At 46.3% G+C, this 20,325-nt stretch overlaps 1 protein-coding gene across 1 annotated transcript in view; it reads right to left on the minus strand.

The window, feature by feature from the left end:
- SPTBN2 (spectrin beta, non-erythrocytic 2) overlaps positions 1-18,677 on the minus strand; it is a 65,379-nt gene extending 46,702 nt beyond the window's left edge. The window contains exons 1-2 of the mRNA XM_081340983.1: positions 18,369-18,677; positions 9,095-9,246 (exon numbers count right to left, since the gene is read on the minus strand). Coding sequence (XP_081197109.1) covers positions 9,095-9,246; positions 18,369-18,501 — 285 coding nt within the window. The 5' untranslated portion in view covers positions 18,502-18,677. The remainder of the gene's footprint in view (positions 1-9,094; positions 9,247-18,368) is intronic.
- Between the last annotated feature and the right edge of the window lie 1,648 nt (positions 18,678-20,325).

Genomic DNA, 20,325 nt, shown 5'->3' on the forward strand with positions numbered 1-20,325 from the left:
AAGCCACTTCTGAAAAACCTGGCCAAGAAAACTTCTCCAGGCAGTTTCCGAGCATCAGATACAATTGAATGGGGAGAAAAAAAATATCTTGCAGCTCCTAAAAAGCTAAAGTTGCCACACCACTTCACTTCAGAAGCTGAACGAAGGATTCTACGTACACACGGCTTCTTAAACAACAACAACAATAATAATAATAGAGTTGGAAGCTAATTAATTATACAGCATCCTTCCTTATTGCTGTAATCGTACTGCTGAAGTCAGGAATGGAAGCTGCCCAGCGCCAGCTCTAAGTGGAGTGGCCTATCATAAAATTATAAATCAGTAAATACAGCCAGAATCTCCAGCTACAGCCAGCCACTCATTCACAAAAGAGGCGCGCGAGGCTGCATTTTGCATATTGATGAAGACGTAGGGCCGCTCACGAGACAAGCTTAACTGGGTCAAGGAGGGGTTGGCGTGTTGTGCAAACAACGCAAGCAAAGCAGTCGCCTGGATCGGTTTAAATTCCAAAGGCGGCTTTTCTAGACATCCCGTCTCTATGCCTTTCGTTTGCTTCCTGCTGTTAAATACAGATAGTCCTTGACTTACAACAGTTCTTTTGGTGAACTGTTTAAAGTTTACAACGGCACTGGGGGGAAAAAGCAACGGAGGACCATTTTTCACGCTTACGACCACTGTAGCATCCCCCTGGCCATGCGATCAAAGTGATCACAATTCAGACACTCAACAATGGATTCATGTTTATGACGGTTGCAGGGTTGCAGGCTCATCTTTGGTGACCTTTCTGACGAGCAAAGTCAACTTCACTGTCTTACTAGCTTAACAACTGCAGCGGTTCACTGAACAAGCGTGGTGGCAAGAAAGGTTGCAAAATGGGGCAAAAACTCACTTAATGACTTTCTTGCGCTTAGAACAGAAATTCTGGGGCTCAATTGTGGCCGTAAGTCGAGGACTACCTGTAGAGGGGAGGACTATGGAGGTCTTCAAGAACAAATTGGACAGCCACTGGTCTGGGATGCAATAAGAACTCCTGCCTTGGGCGGGGATGGGTGGGGGTGGACTAGAAGACCTCCAAGGCCCCTTCCAGCCCTAGGATTCTACGGTTTAGCAAGCCCCGATTTTGTTCACAATGAGACCAGCCCCACGGATCTTTGCCTTTCCTTGAATTTGTTTCTTCCTTCCTTACGCTTGAGGAAGTAAAAACCTGAGTCCAAACTGGCTCTCCCATTTGACCCATCCCCTACTTCCAACCCAGCCTTTGCAATCCGGTCTTGCCAACCAGGTTGCACCAGCCAGGAAGCCGGTTTAACCGCCTTCCCACCTCTAGCCCAGACCGAGCTGTCGGAAGAATTTGGTCTGCTTGTCATTGAGGGTTTTTTTAAAAAAAAAAAAACAACCCCAAAAAAAACGGAGGGAGGGGTGGATGAAACAGCCCCTCCCAGTCCAGGAATTCTTTCCCTGCTTGGCAAACCGCAGCGGAAAGGAATGGAGAAGGAAGTGGATGGAAAGTTGGCAGGCCCCAAGCAGGTATGGGGGAGTTTGAGAAGAGAGATGTGGGCTCGGACCAAAGAAATTGCACCACGTTCCACGAAGGGCCTTGCAACATCTCGGTTTGCGTGAAAACGACGGGAAGGGAAGGAAGTAGCGAATTTCCTCCTCTGGGAGGTCAATAGGAAAGAGAGTAGTCACCAATCCTTATCCTCTCCTTAACTGTCAGCTTTGTGGACTTCCTAGCCTGCATTCTGATGCTTCTAGTTGGGTAGCTACAAGCAGGACCACCAAAAGGACACCGTTGGGTTGTCCCGGCCTTTGGAAATGCACTGCCAGTCACCCATTGCCAGGTTGGGGAAAAAAAACCTGTTGCAGGTAGTCCTCGTCTTACAGCCCATTCATTTAGCAACTATTCAAAGTTACAACAGTACTGGAAAAAGTGACTTTGCAAAACTGGCCCTCGCCCTAACAGCCGTTGCAGCATCCCCACAGTCACGCGATCAAAATGTGGGCATAACATGACCACGGAGACGTCCTCAGACAAGCGCTGGCTCTTCGGCTTTGAAACGGAGATGAGCACCGGCCCCTAGAGTCGGAAACGACTAGCACGCATGTGCGGGGGAACCTTTACCTTTACCTTGTTTACAGAATAAGCATGAGACTGCGTTTGCCCAACCAGCTAAGCCAAAAACTGAACCACAACTTGACACCTTGGAGGGTTGAATGACTCCAAGCTTATGCCTCAAACGATGACAGCAGAAAGCTCCAGCCCGCTGGTGAAATTCAGCTTCCTGGGGTCTTTTTTCCAAATCACTTCTCCTGCTTACAAACCTATTTACCTGTCTGGGGCTCTCCAAGATGGGAATGAAATTGCAGGCAGTCCTCAACTTACAATTGCTCATTTAACCACAGTTTGAAGTTACTACGGCCTCAGGAAAAGCGACCGATGATCCATCTTTGAAGTTAGGACCATTGCACCACCTCGGGGGTCACCCAATAGCAATTTGGTCTTGCATTTACAACGGCTGCAGTAACTTGAGCCCAGGTGGTTACCCTCTGCAACCTTCCCAGCTGCCTCCGGGCCAGTAAATGGGGAAGCTGCATTCACTTAATGACTGTGTGATTCACTTAGCGACCGTGGCAAAAACGATTGTGAAATCAGTTCCAGTCACATGGCGACTCATTTAAAGGCCACACTTTCTGATTCTGTTGCCAACTCTAGCGATAAGTCAAGGACTACCTCTGTTTCGAAGCAACAGTGCCAAGTCTCCATCCATCCCTATTCTTCACAGGAATGGGGAGGGGAAGGAAGTGGGGGAGGGAGGGGGCTTCCACTACAGGGCCCGGAGACTTTCAGATGCCACCACTTAGTGGCTGAGCTCACCCAACATGACTAATCTTGAATGTAGGATAATAAATTGCAAGGCTTAATTAGGACAGTTATGGGATCGATCTATTTTACTGAGTTTCACTTTCTGCCGGAATACAAAATATTCAGATGGATTGGGTTGATGTAACATATGAAGTCATGCTGACACACACAAAAAACCCAGCCACGGTTAAAAGTAAGCATTGCTGTATTTTATGAATGCAGCCATTAAGTTTTCACCCTCCTCTTGATGCATTGTAAGTTGCCCAGAGTCGCCTCTAGGCAAGATGGGCAGCATACAAGTCTAAGATAGATAGATAGATAGATAGATAGATAGATAGATAGATAGATAGATAGATAGATAGATGGGTGGGTGGGTGGGTGGGTGGGTGGGTGGGTGGGTGGAGAGAGAGAGAGAGAGAGAGAGAGAGAGAGAGAGAGAGAGAGAGAGAGAGAAAATAGATAGATGATGGATGACCAACAGACAGTTCACCAATGTATACGTGGGTAAGAGGTGTGCGGCATATGTTTAAAATAATAAACAGATCGTCAATATACTGTACATGTGGTAAGGGTGGGTGGGTGTACATGTATGTTTCTGTGTGTTTGTAAATGGAATTTCTATATCTGAGACAGAAAGACCTGCACATGGATTTGAGAACAGGCAAAACTATACAATATCATCAAGAGAGTAAAAGGATTGAAATGGAAATGGGCTGGTCACATAACAAGAACAACTAATGGCAAGTGGGCCAAGGCAGTCGTAAAATGGATCCCACTTTTAGAATAGAATAGAGCTGGAAGGGACCCTGGAGGTCTTCTAGTCCAGCCCCCTGCTCAAGCAGGAGAACTTTGATCAAAAGCGTCCACGAAAAGAGACCTAAAATAAGATGGAGCAATGACATCAGGAAGGGTTGCGGGCCCAACTGGCAAAAGGACCGTATTGGTGGGAAGTATGCGGAAGAGGCCTTCATCCTGCAGTGGATAGACAATGGTTAAAATGACGATATCTGGGAGGGGAGCAGAAATGGCCTCACTTGACGTTGGCATGTAGCTCTTCCAACCATAGAATCCTATGGCTAGAAAGGGACCTTGGAGGTCTTCTAGTCCAATTCCCTGCCCAAGGCAAGAGTTGGCATACTATCCTGGACAAACGGTTGTCCAATCTTTTCTTGAAAACCTCCAGCCACGCCATCAACCTCAAGCATTACAGTCACAAGTTCAACCTCTTAACATCATCTATTCCCGAGATTAGAGATATCCAATTCTACACTGATTCAAGACAAGTTGGCGCAGAAATTCCAAGCCCTCGGGGGATTAGAATTCGTAGTCATCCAACAGGTAAATGACTTTTTTCTTTTTTTATTTATTTGTATCCCCTCTTTTTATTATTTTTAGAAATAACTCAAGGCGGTGAAGGTATGCAACATATTTTCCCCACAACAAAAACCCTGTGATATGGGTTGAGTTAAGAGAGTGTGACTGGCCCAAAGTCACCCAGCCAACTTTCACGGCTAAGGGGGGGGGGGACTAGAACTTCCCGTCTCCTGGCAATTGGCCCAAAGTCACCCAGCGGCTTTCATGCCTAAGGCGCGACGTAGAACTCTCCTGTTTTCTAGCCTGGTCAAACCACTAGAGCAAGGGTGTCAAACTCAATTTCATTGAGGGCCGCATCAGCATTGCGGTTGCCCTCAAGGGGCCGGGTGGGTATGGCCAAGGTGGGTGTGGCCTACTGGGTGGGCGTGGCTAGAGTGCGTATGGCCTACTGGGTGGGCATGGCCAGCTCTACATGGTTCGCATCAAGGGTGCCTATGGGGGCCTGGGCAGGAGTGGGACAGATCTGAGGGTCTCTGGCAGAAGGAGGGTCTCTGGGCCAGGGCCAAGGCAGCGGGGGCTGTTCCCTCACTGTTTCCAAGGTGGCTTCGCGGGCTGCATGAAACCACTTTGGGGGCCAGATCCGGCCCCCGGGCCTTGTGTTTGACCTGTCTGCACTAGAGCAAAACTAGCTTATTTCATCAGTCAGCAATTCAGGACGGTCAAAAAGAGAGGATTTTTTTTTATAGGTAGCTGGGAGTTCAAAGTCACCAGATCTGGTAGAATGGCCACTGGTTTAAGATAAAAGTTTTCTTTAAGCTTGGCCCTTGTCTCATTTCAAAGGCACACCGGTTTAGTCCTCCTGACCATGAGGCCGAAGGGATTTGCTACGGCATGCTGGTTTTTTTCCATTTCCCAGTCTAGCTCAGAAGTCTTTAAAAAAGCTCCCACGCATTCACAGAGGTCAGCCATTGTTCTTCGTGCAGGTATATTAGACGTTTAGAACAGGTCAGAAACAGGAAAGCATCAACTGAGAACAAACTCAGGTCTCCGGGGCTCTTTTTGAGTTTTCCTAAAAGTCGTGGTGAAACTGGTTGAAACAGGATTCCACTTGGACCACTGCTCTGATTCACCAAAATTCTTCAGATGTTCTCACCCCAAAGATTTCTCCTTCTCTTTGCACCTACTACTTGCTTCGCACCTACTACTTGGCCCTTGGGTTAAAGCCTTCCTTAATTTTGCGTAGCGCCTGGGAATTTATATGCACTTTGTACAGGTAATCCTCGACTTACAACACTTCATTTACTGCTAAGCTTGTAAGCCGCCCTGAGTCTTCGGAGAAGGGCGGGATATAAATGGAATTAAAATAAATAAATAAAATTTAGTGACTGTTCCAAGTTACAACAGCACTGCAAAAAGTGGCTCACGGCCATTGTTCTACAACCACTGCAGCATTCCCCCATGGGTCACGTGATCAAAAATTCGGCTGCTTGACGACTGACTCATATTCATGACGGTTGCAGAGTCTCAAGGTCACGTGATCACCTTTTGCGACCTTCTGACGAGCGAAGTCCATGGGGAAGCCAGATTCGCTTAACAGCCGTGCGACTAACTTAACAAACTGCAGTGGTTCACTTAACAACCGTGGCAAGGAAAGTCGTAAAATGGGGCAAAACTGACTTAACAAATGTCTCAGCTAACGACCGACATTTTGGGCTCAATTATGGCGGTAGGTTGAGGAGTACCTGTCTACACATATCCAACAATTATAAATATAAAAACAGATTGAAAATTAAGAAAATGAAAACATATACTAAAACATGGCTTTAGAGAGCGTTTTCTTTAAGAGAAGAGAGAGAAGAATTCAAGTGTCTTAATACAGGCTACGGGGATGTTCACATCTGAAGAGATCTATAATCAAATAAGGCCAACTATTGCTGGTTTTAAGGGTGCTGGGTGTTGCCATCTCTCCCTTTAATGACTTCCTGTCTTCTTTCAACACCTTCAGTTGTTTTTCCAAGGCAACTCAAATAATTTAAATGGATTTTCTTTTTTTAAAAAAAATGTGCATATTTATATGGCCGCCCATTTTAAGTACATAACTCCAGCCAATTAACCAAACTAGTTCACCGGGGGGGGGGGGGGAAGAAACATATTAAATCCCTACAAACAAAACAAAAGTTCTAGTTGGAAATGAGCCAAATAAAAGCACTGCACAACAAAGTCACAACGCCAACACGGGTAAGTTCTCGACTTACAAGCGCAATCAAAATTTCTGTTGCTAAGCAAGACAGTTGTTAAGTGGGTTGTGTCCAATTTGACAACCTTTTTTTTTTTTTTGCCAGGGATACGTGAACCTTTGGAGAATAGATGTACCCGCCTCTTTTTCCTGGCAACCCCTCAAATATTGGAAGACTACTATCATGTCACCCTTAGTCCTTTTTTTCACTAGACATGGAGTCAACACAGTCAGGGACGACGTCTATGGAAATTCTCAGTCATCCAGATTATGGTTGTGCTTTTTCTGGATGCAACTGGAAAAAAGGCGAGGTATTCCCCAACCATCCAGTTAGAGCTGAAGAAGCTTCTTGGATGAGAAATGAAATGTCTTAAAAAAAAACCACCAGGAAAAATCCAGTGGCCTCCTGAAAAAAAGCACCTTCAGGACAGTCGGAGACGTCCCTCTTGAAATCTGCGTAATTTTCTACGCGCTTCTAACATGTTCAAGTCTGCTTCAGCATCTTCTATTTCCTCGCCTCCCCCGCCACGCCAGCCAAAAAATAAAATAAAATAAAATAAAATCCAGCCACCAGGACAGAAGCACCTGCCAAGCTGCCAGGCAGGGTGTAAGTCGCCGCCTGCCAAGAGGGAAACTGGAAATTCTGCCTCGTTTGGGCTAGAACAGGCTGTTACCCTCCCGGCTGCAAAGAGAGCCAAAGCATGGGATTCTGGGTAACAGGTGTTCGGCTTTCCCAGCTAGGTGGGTGGTGGCTGCGGCTGGCTTGGAGACGAGGAAAGAGAGACGTGGCAAGCCATGAGAAAAACCACCCAGCCTTTTCGAAGCTCAGCCTGATCTGGGCAGGCTGGCACTGCCCCTGCTAGAATTCCTAAGCAGCGTGGCACTGTTGACGCTGGAAGTGGGTACCATTGTAAATACACGCTCGTTGCCAAGGGCCTGGATTTTGAGCAGACGACAGCGGGGTCACAAATACGAGGACTGGGGATCTAATTTTTTTTCCCCCAGTGCAATTCTAATTTCAAACGGTTGCCAAACGAATGGCTGTTAAGTCAAGGTCCATCTCTACCTGGTTTCAGATGGCTGAAGGAGATGGACAGGTCACACGGTTGGATTAAATGGGGAAGTCAACGAGAGGAGCTTCTGGATTTTAAAGTGAGCAGATGGAAACAAACAGGTTCCATGCTTGGTGACTTACTTGGTGATTTACTAAAACATACAAGGAACGGCTGCTGGGATTGGGTAGGTCTAGTTTAATGAAGAGAAGGACGAGGGGGGACATGATAGCAGCCTTCCAATATCTCAGGGGCTGCCCCAAAGAGGAGGGGGTCAACTTATTCTCCAAAGCTCCTGAAGGCAGGACAAGAAGCAACGGATGGAAACTAACCCAGGAGAGAAGCATCCTAGAACTAAGGAAAACCTTCCTGAAAGTTAGAACAATTAACCAGGGGAACAACCTGCCTCCAGAAGCTGTGAATGCTCCAACACTGGAAGTTTTTAAGAAGAGACCGGACAGCCATTTGTCCGAAATGGTATAGGGTTTCCTGGCTGATCAGGGGGTTGGACTAGATGACCTCCAAGGTCCCTTCCAACTTTATTATTATTATATATAAAAAAACTTTTATTAATAAAACATGAAACTCAGTCAACTGAACACTCAAATTGACTGGCACTAATGGCTGACATCCTAGGTATCAACCAGGTATCTCCTTAAAATGTAAGATGTTCCGAGTAGCGCAGGTTTTTTTGTAGCTTTGCTGGAGTTATTGCAGGACGCTGCAATTTCTTGATGTATTTTGCAAAGTTTTTGGACATGGTTCCCAGTGCCCCGATGACAATGGGTGTCACTGTTACACGTTTCATCCATAATCGCGCAGTTTCGATGGCCAGGTCGCGGTATTTCGTAATTTTTTCCAGTTCTTTTTCTTCAACTCTGGCATCTCCTGGTACAGCGATATCAATCAACTGTACACTTCGGTTCTCTACAACTGCGATATCTGGCGTGTTGTGTTCCAATTATTACTACTATTATTACTACTATTATTAGTACTACTACTACTATTATTATTATTATTATTATTATTATTATTATTTACAAACCATACCCCCAAATCAAGAAACTGCCAAAGAGACAACAGTAAACAGCCCAACCAAAGCATCTCTAAGACCAGCCCCACCAATGGCTGTTGGGACAAGCCATTAAAACGGGGTCCCTAACTCCCAGTCTGTGGAAATGACGAGCATGCAGGAAAACAGGTCATGCAAACAAGCGAAGCCCCATACGTGGGATGGAGGCAGCACATGAAACGCCGCCCGTGGAAAAACCTCTCTCCATGGAACTGGCCCCTGGTGCCCAAAAGGTTGGGAGCCGTTGCATCCAAATATAAACTGACAGAAAACTGCACTCTTTACTAGCACAGATGTTACCTAGCTTGGGGAACAAAATGTCTGCAAAACAAGCAAGCGCAGGGATCTTCTTAAATGCCTTGGACAACAGACCGATGAGCAGATTGGACACCAAATCCATAAAAATGTCCTCCCTCCACCAAACCGGGAAAAAAAATGTTAATTTTTTTCTCTTTTAGTTACAATTGGCAGGCTTTTTTTTTTCTTCCCAGTCTTGGGAGGGGGCTGCTTCTGTTTCCTCAACCCCCCCCCCCGCCCCCGACCCTCGCGACACTCACCAGCTGCTCCCCCGAGAGCACTTCCAGAAGACGCAGCAACATGCGTCCGTCTCGCAGGTCGCTGTACAGATCACTGATGCGGCAGGTGACCCGGGCCAGGTGAGAGTTGACCCATTTGGTGAAGGTCTTCTTCTGTACCGCTTCTCGTTCGTCTGCAAAGAGAAAGCCGGCGGTTTGATGAACGTGGACTCACAAACCGCAATTGGATGCTTCCCCGGGAGCTGTCGGCGAGGAAGGGCGAGCGTTTCGTACTTTTCTGCGACTGGCAAGCAAGGGCCTATTTTCGATCTAAAAGCCATTGGCTAAAAGCTGCTTTAATTATCACGGAAAGATTGGCCACAAAGGAAGCACCAGCATACAGGGTTGTCGTGTTTTGTTTTTTTTAAACGCACGTGCAGCTTTTGAGATGGAGCCACAGATACATCCACCGGGGATGCAGAAAAAGCCAAGGTGGAAGGCTGCAACCTGCAATCGAAAGCCTGCAGCTTTATCACAGGCCGATAAAGGAGCTTAGAGTTGAAATGAGGGGGTCCTTGGTGGTCTCTTGAGCTTGGTTGTTTTCTTGCAGAGGTCACATCATCGGCGCAAACCCCACTCCCTTCTGGCACTGATGGTGTTACTTATGTTGGGTATTTGGGTAATGTGGGATATTATCCAACATCTGTTAAGATGTTTGGGTAATGAAACATCTGTAAGAAAACAACCAAGGACAGAGAGCACTAAAGATCACTCGCTTTATTGTGTGTTCTGTACATGCGGCAGGTGTAACAAAAGGAACAGCCATGATTATATAATTTATTTGATTTTTACCCCACCTTCATTACTTTACAAGTAACTGAAGGTGGCAAACATAACCTTCCTCTTCCTCTTTTCCCCCAGAACAACAACCCTGTGAGGTGGGTTGGCCTGAGAGTGTGACGTTGGCCCAGAGTCCCCCAACTGGTTTTCATGACTAAGACGGGACTAGAATTCGTTGTCTCCTGGCGATTTGCCCAAAGTCAGCCAATCAGCTTTCATTTCGCGATTTATGACTGGTCCTCACATTTATCACCATCGCAGCATCCCCACAGGCCCATATTAACGAAGGTTGCAGCATCCTGGGATCACGTGATCGACGTTTCCGACCTTCCCAACCAATTTCCAACCGGCCAAGTCAAAGGGGGAAGCTGGATTTGCTCAATGGCAACAACGGCAAAAAGAACTTTTGCAAAAAGGTTGTAAAGTCGGATGCAACTCATTTAACAACAGTCTTGCTTAGAAATGGACTGCCAATTGTGGTTGCAAATCGAGACTATACCGGTACTGTGGTTACGATGTGTTGATCACCAGCACATTTACGATGTGTTTATATAAAGTCTCCTGCCTTAAAAAGGGGGTTGGTCTACAAGACCTCTGAGGTACCTTCCAACCCTATAATTCTATGTTCTATCTATAAAATGGACTGTTATTCCTATTGTCTACCAAGTTCCCCTGTCCCCAGTGCTTTGCCTCCCTGCTGCCACAGCTTGTTCACACTTCCAAGGGTACCAGCGGGGATAAGAGTAACAAGAAATTGCTGGATGCTCTGCTCTCTTCTTTAGATTGGGCAGCGAGGAAATACAGGTAGTCCTCAACTTACAACTTCAATTGAGCCCCAAAGTTCTGTTGCTAAGTGAAACATGTGTTAAGTGAGTTTTGCCCCCATTTGGCCACCTTGCTTTCCACAGTTCTGAAGTGAATCGCTGCAGGGTTAAGCTAGCTGTTAAGTGAACCTGGCTTCCCCATTGATTTGGCTTGTCAGAATGCCACAAAAGGAGATCACGTGACCCTGGGACACCATCATAAATATCAAGTCAATTGCCAAGCATCTGAATGTGGATCACGTGGCCCCGGGGAGGGGAGGGGGGGAATGCTGCAGCCGTCGTAAGTGTGAAAAACGGTCAAGTCGCTTTTTTCTGGTGCCGTTGTAACTTCAAACGGTCAGTAAATGAACTATTGGAAGTTGAGGACTACCTGCACAATAAGACGAAGATGAAGAGATGGGAAAGATCAGGGAACTCACATTAAGTGGCAACCCCTGCTGAATTGGGACAGGAAAGAAGGGGTTTCATTTATTTGTATGTATTGAAAGGACTTGAAACTTTTTAAAATAAAGGTGCTTTGACATGGAGACAGTTAACTTGCAGCCGGCACCTGTTCTAAGGTAACAAGAGAAGGGAAAGCAAGGCAGTTTGAATGAGATTTTTTTTCTTAATTAAAATGGCTGCATTCTCTAATCGTGGCATTATTCATAATCATGCTAATCTCTTGATTTTTATACTGCAAGGTAGCTTCCTAAGCCATTCCTGACTGCCATTTATGTTTTTTTTACTGTTTCTGTGCTGTGCTTTTTAAATTGCTGTTTTCATTTTTGAAAAGCTTAACTGATAATTACAGAACGCTGTAATCCAAGAGAAAAAACTGTTTTCAGACAGGTGTTGTATAATCCAGAGGTGTTGTATTATGCATGCTACCTTTTGCCCTAAATTAAAAGCAGGCAATCAATTAATGTTTACATAAAGAGACAGTTATTATTATTATAAAAAAAAAAGAACTCGATTACAGTTAAAACCCCTAGCTCACAATTGTTCATAAAATCAAGGAGGAAAAGGAAGAAAAGATAAAGGAAATTTAGTTGCAATCCTATTTAAATTATGATGTGAAGCCCAAATTAGATCAGGTATCTTACACCCAAATCGGATCAAAAATACTTACAACCACAACTGGAATCGGAACTTCTCTTCTTAAGCAAGGCGGTTAAGTGAGTCACAGTTGATTTTTATGACCTTTTTTTTTTGGCCATGGCTGTTAAGTGAATCACGGCACTTAAACGAATCAGGAAGTCATTGAACAAACTCTGGTTTCCCCCCATGGACTTTGCTTGTCAGAAGGCTGCAAAAGGGGGTCAAGGCAACTGTCACAAATGCGAGTCAGTTGCCAAGCCTCTGAATTTTGATCACATGACCACAGTGAGGCTGCAACGGTCGTTAAATGTGAAAAATGGTCATAAATCACTTTTTTTTCAGTCTCATTGTAACTTTCAAACTGGCCACTAGACAAACTATTGCAAGCTCAGGACTATCTCTACAATTTAGAGACTGCTTTGATTAGTTACTTCTACTGGCTGAAAGTCCTAAAGCCAAGCAATTTATTTATTTTATTTATTTTAATTCCATTTATATCCCGCCCTTCTCCGAAGACTCAGGGCGGCTTACAAGCTTAGCAGTAGCATGCACACTGAGCTGCTCGTTCGTTGGCAGGTCACTGCACTAGGGGATGGAAAAGCAAATATTAAAAACGAGCCTTTCCCATATGTCTTTTGTTTGCATGTTCCTTCCAGTTTCTCAGAAAGCATCCTTTGCACCTGGATAATATGCAAATCGACCAGCATCAATGAGTAGGTTGAAGGGGAGATCGTCAAATAGCGGGTTGACAAGGCAGAATGATTCAGCTGCCTAGGCAATCTCTTAACTTCTTATCAAAGAAATCTTCTGCATTACTTGTTAAAATGCCACAGAGTTCTCCCGCTTGCTAGGTGCCAGGTAATAATACTAAGTCTCATTGTCCCAGGTGACTGTCAAGCTGAGGTCTCGTCTAGCTAAACCGCTTTGATCTTAATTTGACTGTTCACAGCTTCAACCGTAAACAAGACAGTCCACCGTTTGAATCACGACTTTGCCATGAAATTTACAAGGTGGCTTGGATGCCCTCAGCCCCCACTTCTCCAATCTACAATTAAAAAAAGGGGGGGGGAATCATTCCCTTACAGAAGATGGTTGTCCTCACAACGATTCGTCTGTAATACAAAGGATAAGCTTTCAACACATGAAAAGGCTACATAGCTGACCATTAATATTTACAAATGAAGCTGGCAACAGATGGTTGCTAAAAGAAACTCAAGATTATTTGATTGCCTTGACTTACAACCATTCATTTAGTGACCGGAGTTACAAAGGCACTTGAAAAAGTGATTTGCAAGCAATCATCCGCACTTATGACCGGTGCAGTATCCCTGTGTTCAGCTGACTGCAATTCAGGCGCTTGGCAACCAGCAGGCATTTATGATGGCTGCCTTGTCCGGAGGTCATTATTTAGTCTTTGTAAGCGGCCCAGAGTCACTCAGAGGGAGTGGGCAGCTGTTGAAATGCTCTGACATAAAAAAATAAATAAATTGCCATCTGCAACCTTGCCAGCTGGCTTCGGACAAGCAAAGCCAATTACGACAGGCAGCAGGAGGTCACAAGTCATGGTCACGTGTCTCGTTTAACGACCGTGGCAAAAAAAAATTGTAAAATTGGTGGCAGCCATGTGATGCTTCACTTAATGACCACACTGCTTAACAATGAATTTTCTGGTGGCCATAAACTGGGGACTATATTTGCCCTCTTTCCCCCATAGCAGCAATGAGCTGCATTTGGAGAAAGAGGATCACCAAGCAGCTATATGATGAGAGGCCCTCCCAATGTTACTGAACTACAACTCCCAGCATCCCTCACTGTTGGCTAGGGCTGCTGGGTATTATTAATATACACCTGGAAGTTATGCAACCATGTCGTTCTGCAAACAGGGTGTTCCTTGAAACCTCTGCAGAGACAGGAGATTTTTAGCCACCTAAAGCAGTGGCCCTCATCCCTGAACACCACAAATAGAGGGAGACATTTCAGTGTATTTTTACCATGCTGGCTGGGGAAATCTGGGAGTTGGAGTCCACGCATCTTAAAATTACCAAGGTTTGGAAACCCTGATATAAATTTGGCACTCCCCCCACCCTTTAAAAAAACACCACAGCAAGTATGGCTGGCTGGAGAATTCTGGGAATTGAAGTGCACAGGTCTTCACGTTGCCAAGTTTCGACACCCCCCCCCCCGTTCTAAAGCACTCTGCTCTCCTACTACCCTGTAATCATATATCCTTGCCAAAAGAGCCATCCTGGTTAGACTTGGGCTAAAGCCATCCCGTCAACTCACTCTGGATCGATCCTGGTTAAGTAGAAAACGCACACGTTGTGGCTTTCCACCACAGCCGGCATTTGTCCTGCAACCCCAACTGCTGCGCCTCGGCCCCAACCTCTCTGTGTTGTGCACCCAACGTGCAAGGAAGAATCAACCGTGGTGGTGGGGGGGGGCAAGGGCTCAGCTCTGAGGTTGAGTCACTCGGACATGTCAGGACAGGGCTGGGGCTGGGTGGAAAACTTCCATCTCCATGTGCTTTGCAGAGAAGGGGAAAGAAAGGTCACCCCCCCCCCGCCCTCTGACCTGGACCCCACTGGTCTGGAAAAAGCCAAATGGCCCTTCTGCTCAGCATCTCACAGATTAGCCAGCTGTCTGGAAGAGAGAGAGAGAGAGAGAGAGGCCTGTCTGCCAGCGCCATTTTTTTAAAAAAAGAGGTTAAATAACTTTGGTAATCTACGACCCACACCGAGGGTGATTTTTCATTCTGAAACACGAGCCAGGTGCCTCCTCGCTTCCAGAACAGTCCCTATTCTAAAAAAAAAATCCTTTGCACCCAACCGTTTGCTGTTGCTGCTGAACCCCACCGTTACAAGTGCCCGCCTTGCCTTGGGAATTTCGTCCCCAGGCTTCACATGTCGCACTGGGTTAGGCTATAATACTGTCTGGATGCTTGAGAAAGGGAGAGAAATCAGTCTGGCTTTGATCCTACTGGGGGAACCAGACCGTCTTCTCCAATCAGATGAGAGGTTAGAACACAGAACGACGGAGTCTGAAGGGATCTTGAGGTCTTCTAGACCAGCCCCCTCATCAAGCAGGAGACCCTGTAGTAATATTATTATTACAAATGGCCATCCAATCTCTTCTTTAAAAAACAAACAAACCCTCCTTTGTTTATTCGTTTGGAAACGGTGACTCTGGTTGAGGATAGTTACTGGGTTTTGCTAGCTCAGATTTAAGGTTAAGACGTTGTGTGAAGCCAGCCTTTACGTCAATTATGCAGCGGGTTGCCTTTTTATACTGGAAAAACTTATCTGAAAAGGTGGCAGAATATATTTTTTTCCCCCAACATAAAAAGAAGTAGCTGGATCATTGGGATCAGCCAATGTGGGATGAAAAGGCTTACATTTTACTCCTTGATTCACTCACACCTGGAGACTTTGGCTCCCAATGGCATGCACGGACGCAAACATGCACAAGTAAAGTAATAAAACGAATAAAACATCCTTTGGAGGAATTGAGATTTGCTTTTCTAATTCCTTGTAAGGTGCTAACTAGCAGAAGAAATGAGAAAGAGTTGATTGCCTCTAAACTAATATGAACACGGCTCATGCAATACACCTAGTCCGAAAGCCAGGTTAATAAAACGGTCATTGTGCTTACAGAGCATGATACACCCAGTCAAATAAATATCACAACTGAGTAGTGTATTCTGAATTTCACAACAGGCTAGACAACACAGGGGGTTCTATCAATCCTTAAACTTCACATCCAAGACCCTTCTAATTTAATGTTTTCTCCAATTAAGAGGAAGCCCATCAGGATCTCGTGTACTTATTCTAGCCTATTTAAAAAAAAAATCAGAAGTTGGGTTGCGTGCCAGAACAGAACACAGGCAGTCCTCAACGTACGACCCCAACTGAACCCAACATTTCTGTTGCTAGGCGAGACATTTATTAAGGGAATTTTGCCCCATCTTATGACCTTTCTTGCTATGGTTGTTAAGCAAATCACTGCAGCTGTTAAATTAGGAACGCAGTCGTTAAGTGGATCTGGCCTCCCCGTTGGCTTTGCTTGTCAGAAAGTCACAGAAAGGGGTCACATGACCCTGGGAGACTGCAACAGTCATAAATATGAGGCAAGCGTCTGAATTCCGGACAGACGACCGTGGGGAGACTGCGACAGTTGTAAGTGTGAAAAACGGTCGTAAGTCCCTTTTTTTTCAGTGCCGTCGTCACTTTGAAGAGTCCCTAAAAGAACGGTTGTAAGTCAAGGACTACCTGTATACAGCGAGCTCCTTTAAGGAAAAATTATTACAGAAGCCGATCACCTGGTTACGCTTCCTCCCAGTCAACTAACTACCTTTTTAACCTTGGGCACCTCCGTTGTTTACCCTCTGGCACAAAAGACACTAAACCCGACGGAAGATGTAGCAACGCTCCGAACGCAAGGCCGAAAAACACCTTCCTCTTGGTGCCTCTGCATCGGAAGCCAGCAGGCTCTGATATAAAAGGAAAATGCTGAATTAGAATAGATCAGCAAATTGCATTCGATTCATTTGGAGCGTAACCAGAACTCTGGGGTCCTTTCCCACCGGACGGCCGTGCGGGAAAGTCGAGGATTAGGTTCTGAATGGGAGCAAGCGCTGCTTCCTAGTTTGTCCAGGTTTCCTATCTGCCCCCCCCTTTTTCTTTCTTTTTTTTTTTTTGCAGTTCAATGGCCTCCTGGCCTCGGTGCTTGGATAAATATGCCCCTCTGTACCCAGGCAGAATTGCCAGCTCCAGCCTGTACTAAAACACCAGCCTCTCCTTGCAAAACTTTTTAAAAGTCTCTCTTGTGCCGCGCAACACAGCCCAACTCTATTTGCAACCTACTGAAAAGCAGCCCATTTGTTAGAATTATCCACGGGGATTTCTCCTCCGTCATCCAGGTCAGGGTTGTCAACCCAAGGTGCTTTTCCAAAAGGCAACCGGGCTTTCTTTGTTTTTGTTTTTTAGCACCTTTGGGATTTGTCAGAATTGTGTTGATCCCTTCCAGGGTCTGAGGTCTTGCCATCCGCAGACGGACACTAAAATTTAACTCAGCTCCCCATTGACAACAATGCAGGATTTGGCTCACACACACCCCTTTTTACGACACCCAGTCAAAACTCCAAAGCAATGCAACACTTTCATCCCCACTGCGGAATCACCTGGCACTTAAATCCCCAACCTACAGCAGACAACAATGGCAAAGGCACAAAACGCTTTTTCACTTGCCCTAAAAGCCCACAGCTATCATCCGACCCCCACCTCTCCCTAACACGAAAAAAGCATCTCACGGGAGGAAAGTTCAGAGTTTGGGATCAGGGTTGAGTGGGGGGGGGGGAGAAGGGTTTTATTTTAGAGGGCTGGTTTTTAATCTCCAAATGATAAAATACTGCCCGGTCTCCTTTCCTGAAATGGATTGCAGGCTGTCAAAAACATGAGAAACCCCTATCTTTACGATGCCTCTTAATTAGCTGGGGAAAAGACACTGCTGACTTGAGCAAAAGTTGAATGAAATCCAAGGCAGGAACCCCAAGCACCAAAGTAAGAAGACAAGGCTTTTGCAGTGGCACCCCGATTTTAGACCGGCCTTTCCAAATTTAGCAATTTTAAGACTTGTGGACTTCCAACTCCCAGAATTCCTGCTTGGGGAACTCTGGGAGTTGAAGTCCACAAGTCTTCAAAGTTGCCAAGTTGGAAGACACCCCCCCCTGTTTTAGACTATATTCCTCTGAAAAACTAGCTGGGTGCCAATTTTCCTGCCGGAAAGGAAAGGTGAGTTTTTAAAAGTGTATTTAAAGCAGCTCTGAGTGCTGCTTTTCCTGTTCTTAAAGTGTCTTAAAAGCATTTTTTTGTCCTTATTTACATTCAAGGTCAGTTCAAGTGTCATCTCTGTAAACGTCGAATAACTAACTGGGAATGAGGGAGGGCAAAGCCAAAGGCCCAATTTTAAACTGGCCCGTTTTCCCCCAAAGGGACGTATCGAGACCGCACAGCATATCGGTTCCCCGAGCGATACAATTCCAAAAGATGCTTAGGTGAGGGGCACGGGAGGGATAGACGGTAGTTGTGGGAATGAAGGCAGGAGGGGAAGAGGAAATGAAGGTGAGGATTGAAGTTCAGGCCACACTGCTTGCCACCGAATCATGGTTTAATGTCGAAGCGCTGCCAACCTGGGAATCAGAGACAGTAGCCGTGAGTCACCCTCCCGCGGACACGGATCTGAGTGCCCGTCCGACTCCCTTGCGACAATCAAGTGTTCTCTTGCTTTTCTGTCCTTCGGAAGGGGCCCTCCACCCCCACCCCAGGCCCCCCACCCCAAGAATCCAAGTTCCAAGTTCTGCTTTGCCCCTTGCAAATCCAGCCTGTGTGCTGAGCTAATTCCTGGCAGCGCCTTTCAGATTAGTTCCCCTAAACCTGCCCCTTAGGCAGAGGGAAGGGAGCTTTTCAGGATTTGAGGATCCTGGAGGGGAAGACATGCCCCCTTCTCAATGCGCCCATTCCCCCCCCACAACACACACACAGACACACACACTCCCCCGCAAATCTCCCCTCCCCTACCTTGAAGTTGCTTGAACCTGCCCTCCAACACATTAGCGTACTGCACGGCATTGATGAAAGCTGCCGGGGACAGCTCAGGGGTGGGAGAAGGACCCTGGATCACCTCCATCAAATCGGTCTCCGTCTGGTACATGGTGCTCGGCTAAGGTACTTCCCTTCTCCCCGGCTGGGAGCACCACCGAATCCCTGAGGACCTCTTCCCACTTCTCGAGGGGGGGAGGGCGAGGGAGGGGGGGGCAGAGGGCTGCCCAGCCAACTGCCAAGCCCACACCACAGCCGGGCCCAGGTAGAAGGAAGCCAGCAAAGGAAAGAAAGCTCTCCTGCGGGGCGGCACCTTGGTACAACTGGAGCCACTTCAAAGGGAGTTTGCATTTCTCCCCCTGCCCCCCCCCCCGCCGTCCCAGTTAGGGAGGGGAAAGGGGAGGCTCCGGGAAATTTACATAAAAACAGGTTGGCCTGCTCTGAATGGCAGAGGGGTGTGTTTTGTGTGTGTGTGTGTGTGTGTTGAGCTTGGGCAGACATGAAAGGGGGAAACTCGACTGGCGAGCGCGCACACACAGGAACACGGGCACAGTTTGAGCAGTCTGAAACTTGCAAGTTTTAGCACTGGGGGTTTAAGCCATGGCTCTTTCTGAATAGCCTTAGGTTTTGTCCCCAGGGTGCAAGCACTATTACTGGGTGACAGCAAAGATGACCGTCACTCTTTTTCCCTCCCCCCCCCAGCGGTGTGCTGAGCTAATTCCGAAACCTCTGCCTTTCTCCACTCCTGATTTGAGATGGGGGTACGGTCCCCTCTTTTAATACAACAGACCTTTTTTTTTTTGGATGCGTCCCATTTAAAAGTATTTGATTCTAAAGCAACTCCAAAAAGTATTGGGATTTCCAAAGCCATCTTCCTCTTCGGTTGTATACGTTGGCGTTATACCTGCTTCCTGAACCCTCTGTTTTTCTGAATTTGCATCATAGGCTGAGTTCTGATGAAAATTTGCATCACGCGCCGAACTAATGAAACGGTTTGGATTTGCACAACACGGCGATCCACGGGTTTTTGTGTTTTTTTTAAAACAAAACACAACACAACTAAACCTAAAAACTAATTCAAGCTTAAAACAATGCACAAATCCATGTGTGAGATTTGACTCGTGAGGCATTTTATCAGAACAAAGCCGTTTCCCCCCCCACCCCCAGTCTGTAAAGTGAGCATAATCAACTGTCCAGAGTTTAGTGTCGTTACTGTGTAAAACTGACCCTGGGATAGCGTGATAACCCATTTCTTAGGCAAGCTAGCACGAAGCACTGGAATATTAAGAACGACTGGTAAGTACTTAGGTTTTTTTAAAATATATATATATATATATATTCAGGGCTGCTTCAGAATCAGGCGTATGAATGTTCTGGCCCTCCTTGTTGTAAGAAACATTGCTTTGGATGAACCCTGTAGGCAACGCTTGAAAGGCAAGCAAAGGAGGCAATGAACAGATGAGCTCAGCCAGTAGCAGGGCCCAAACAATGAAAGATTTACATCCCAAAGTCTGCCTTTGTCTGACCAGCTTGCCTGGCTTTGTCGACAAAATGACTGCCCTCGGAGAGTGTTGCCCCCACATTGATTTCTGAAGATAAATCATCCCAGCATCATCCAGAGCTGGGGGAAGAGAGAAAGGAGTTGTTTCGTCCAATAATCAAGGAGAGCTGAAAAAGGCCATCTGTGGTTTCCCTACGTTAAGCTTTTGAATGACACAGAAATCATCTTGGGGGCCAGGAGTTTAGCAAGCAAGAGACGAGAGGTTACTGGTTCCAATATGTCTTCTAATACCTACTAGGGGACTGCCACCAAGAGGATGGGGGGGGGTTCCACCTCTTCTCCAAAGCACCCGAGGGAAGGACAAGAAGCAATGGATGGAAAGGAATCAAAGAGAGAAGCAATCTAGAACTGAGGAGCAATTTCCTGCAGGCAGTG

This window comes from Vipera berus (genome assembly GCF_964194415.1).
Source record: "Vipera berus genome assembly, chromosome: 16".
Lineage (NCBI taxonomy): Eukaryota > Metazoa > Chordata > Lepidosauria > Squamata > Viperidae > Vipera > Vipera berus.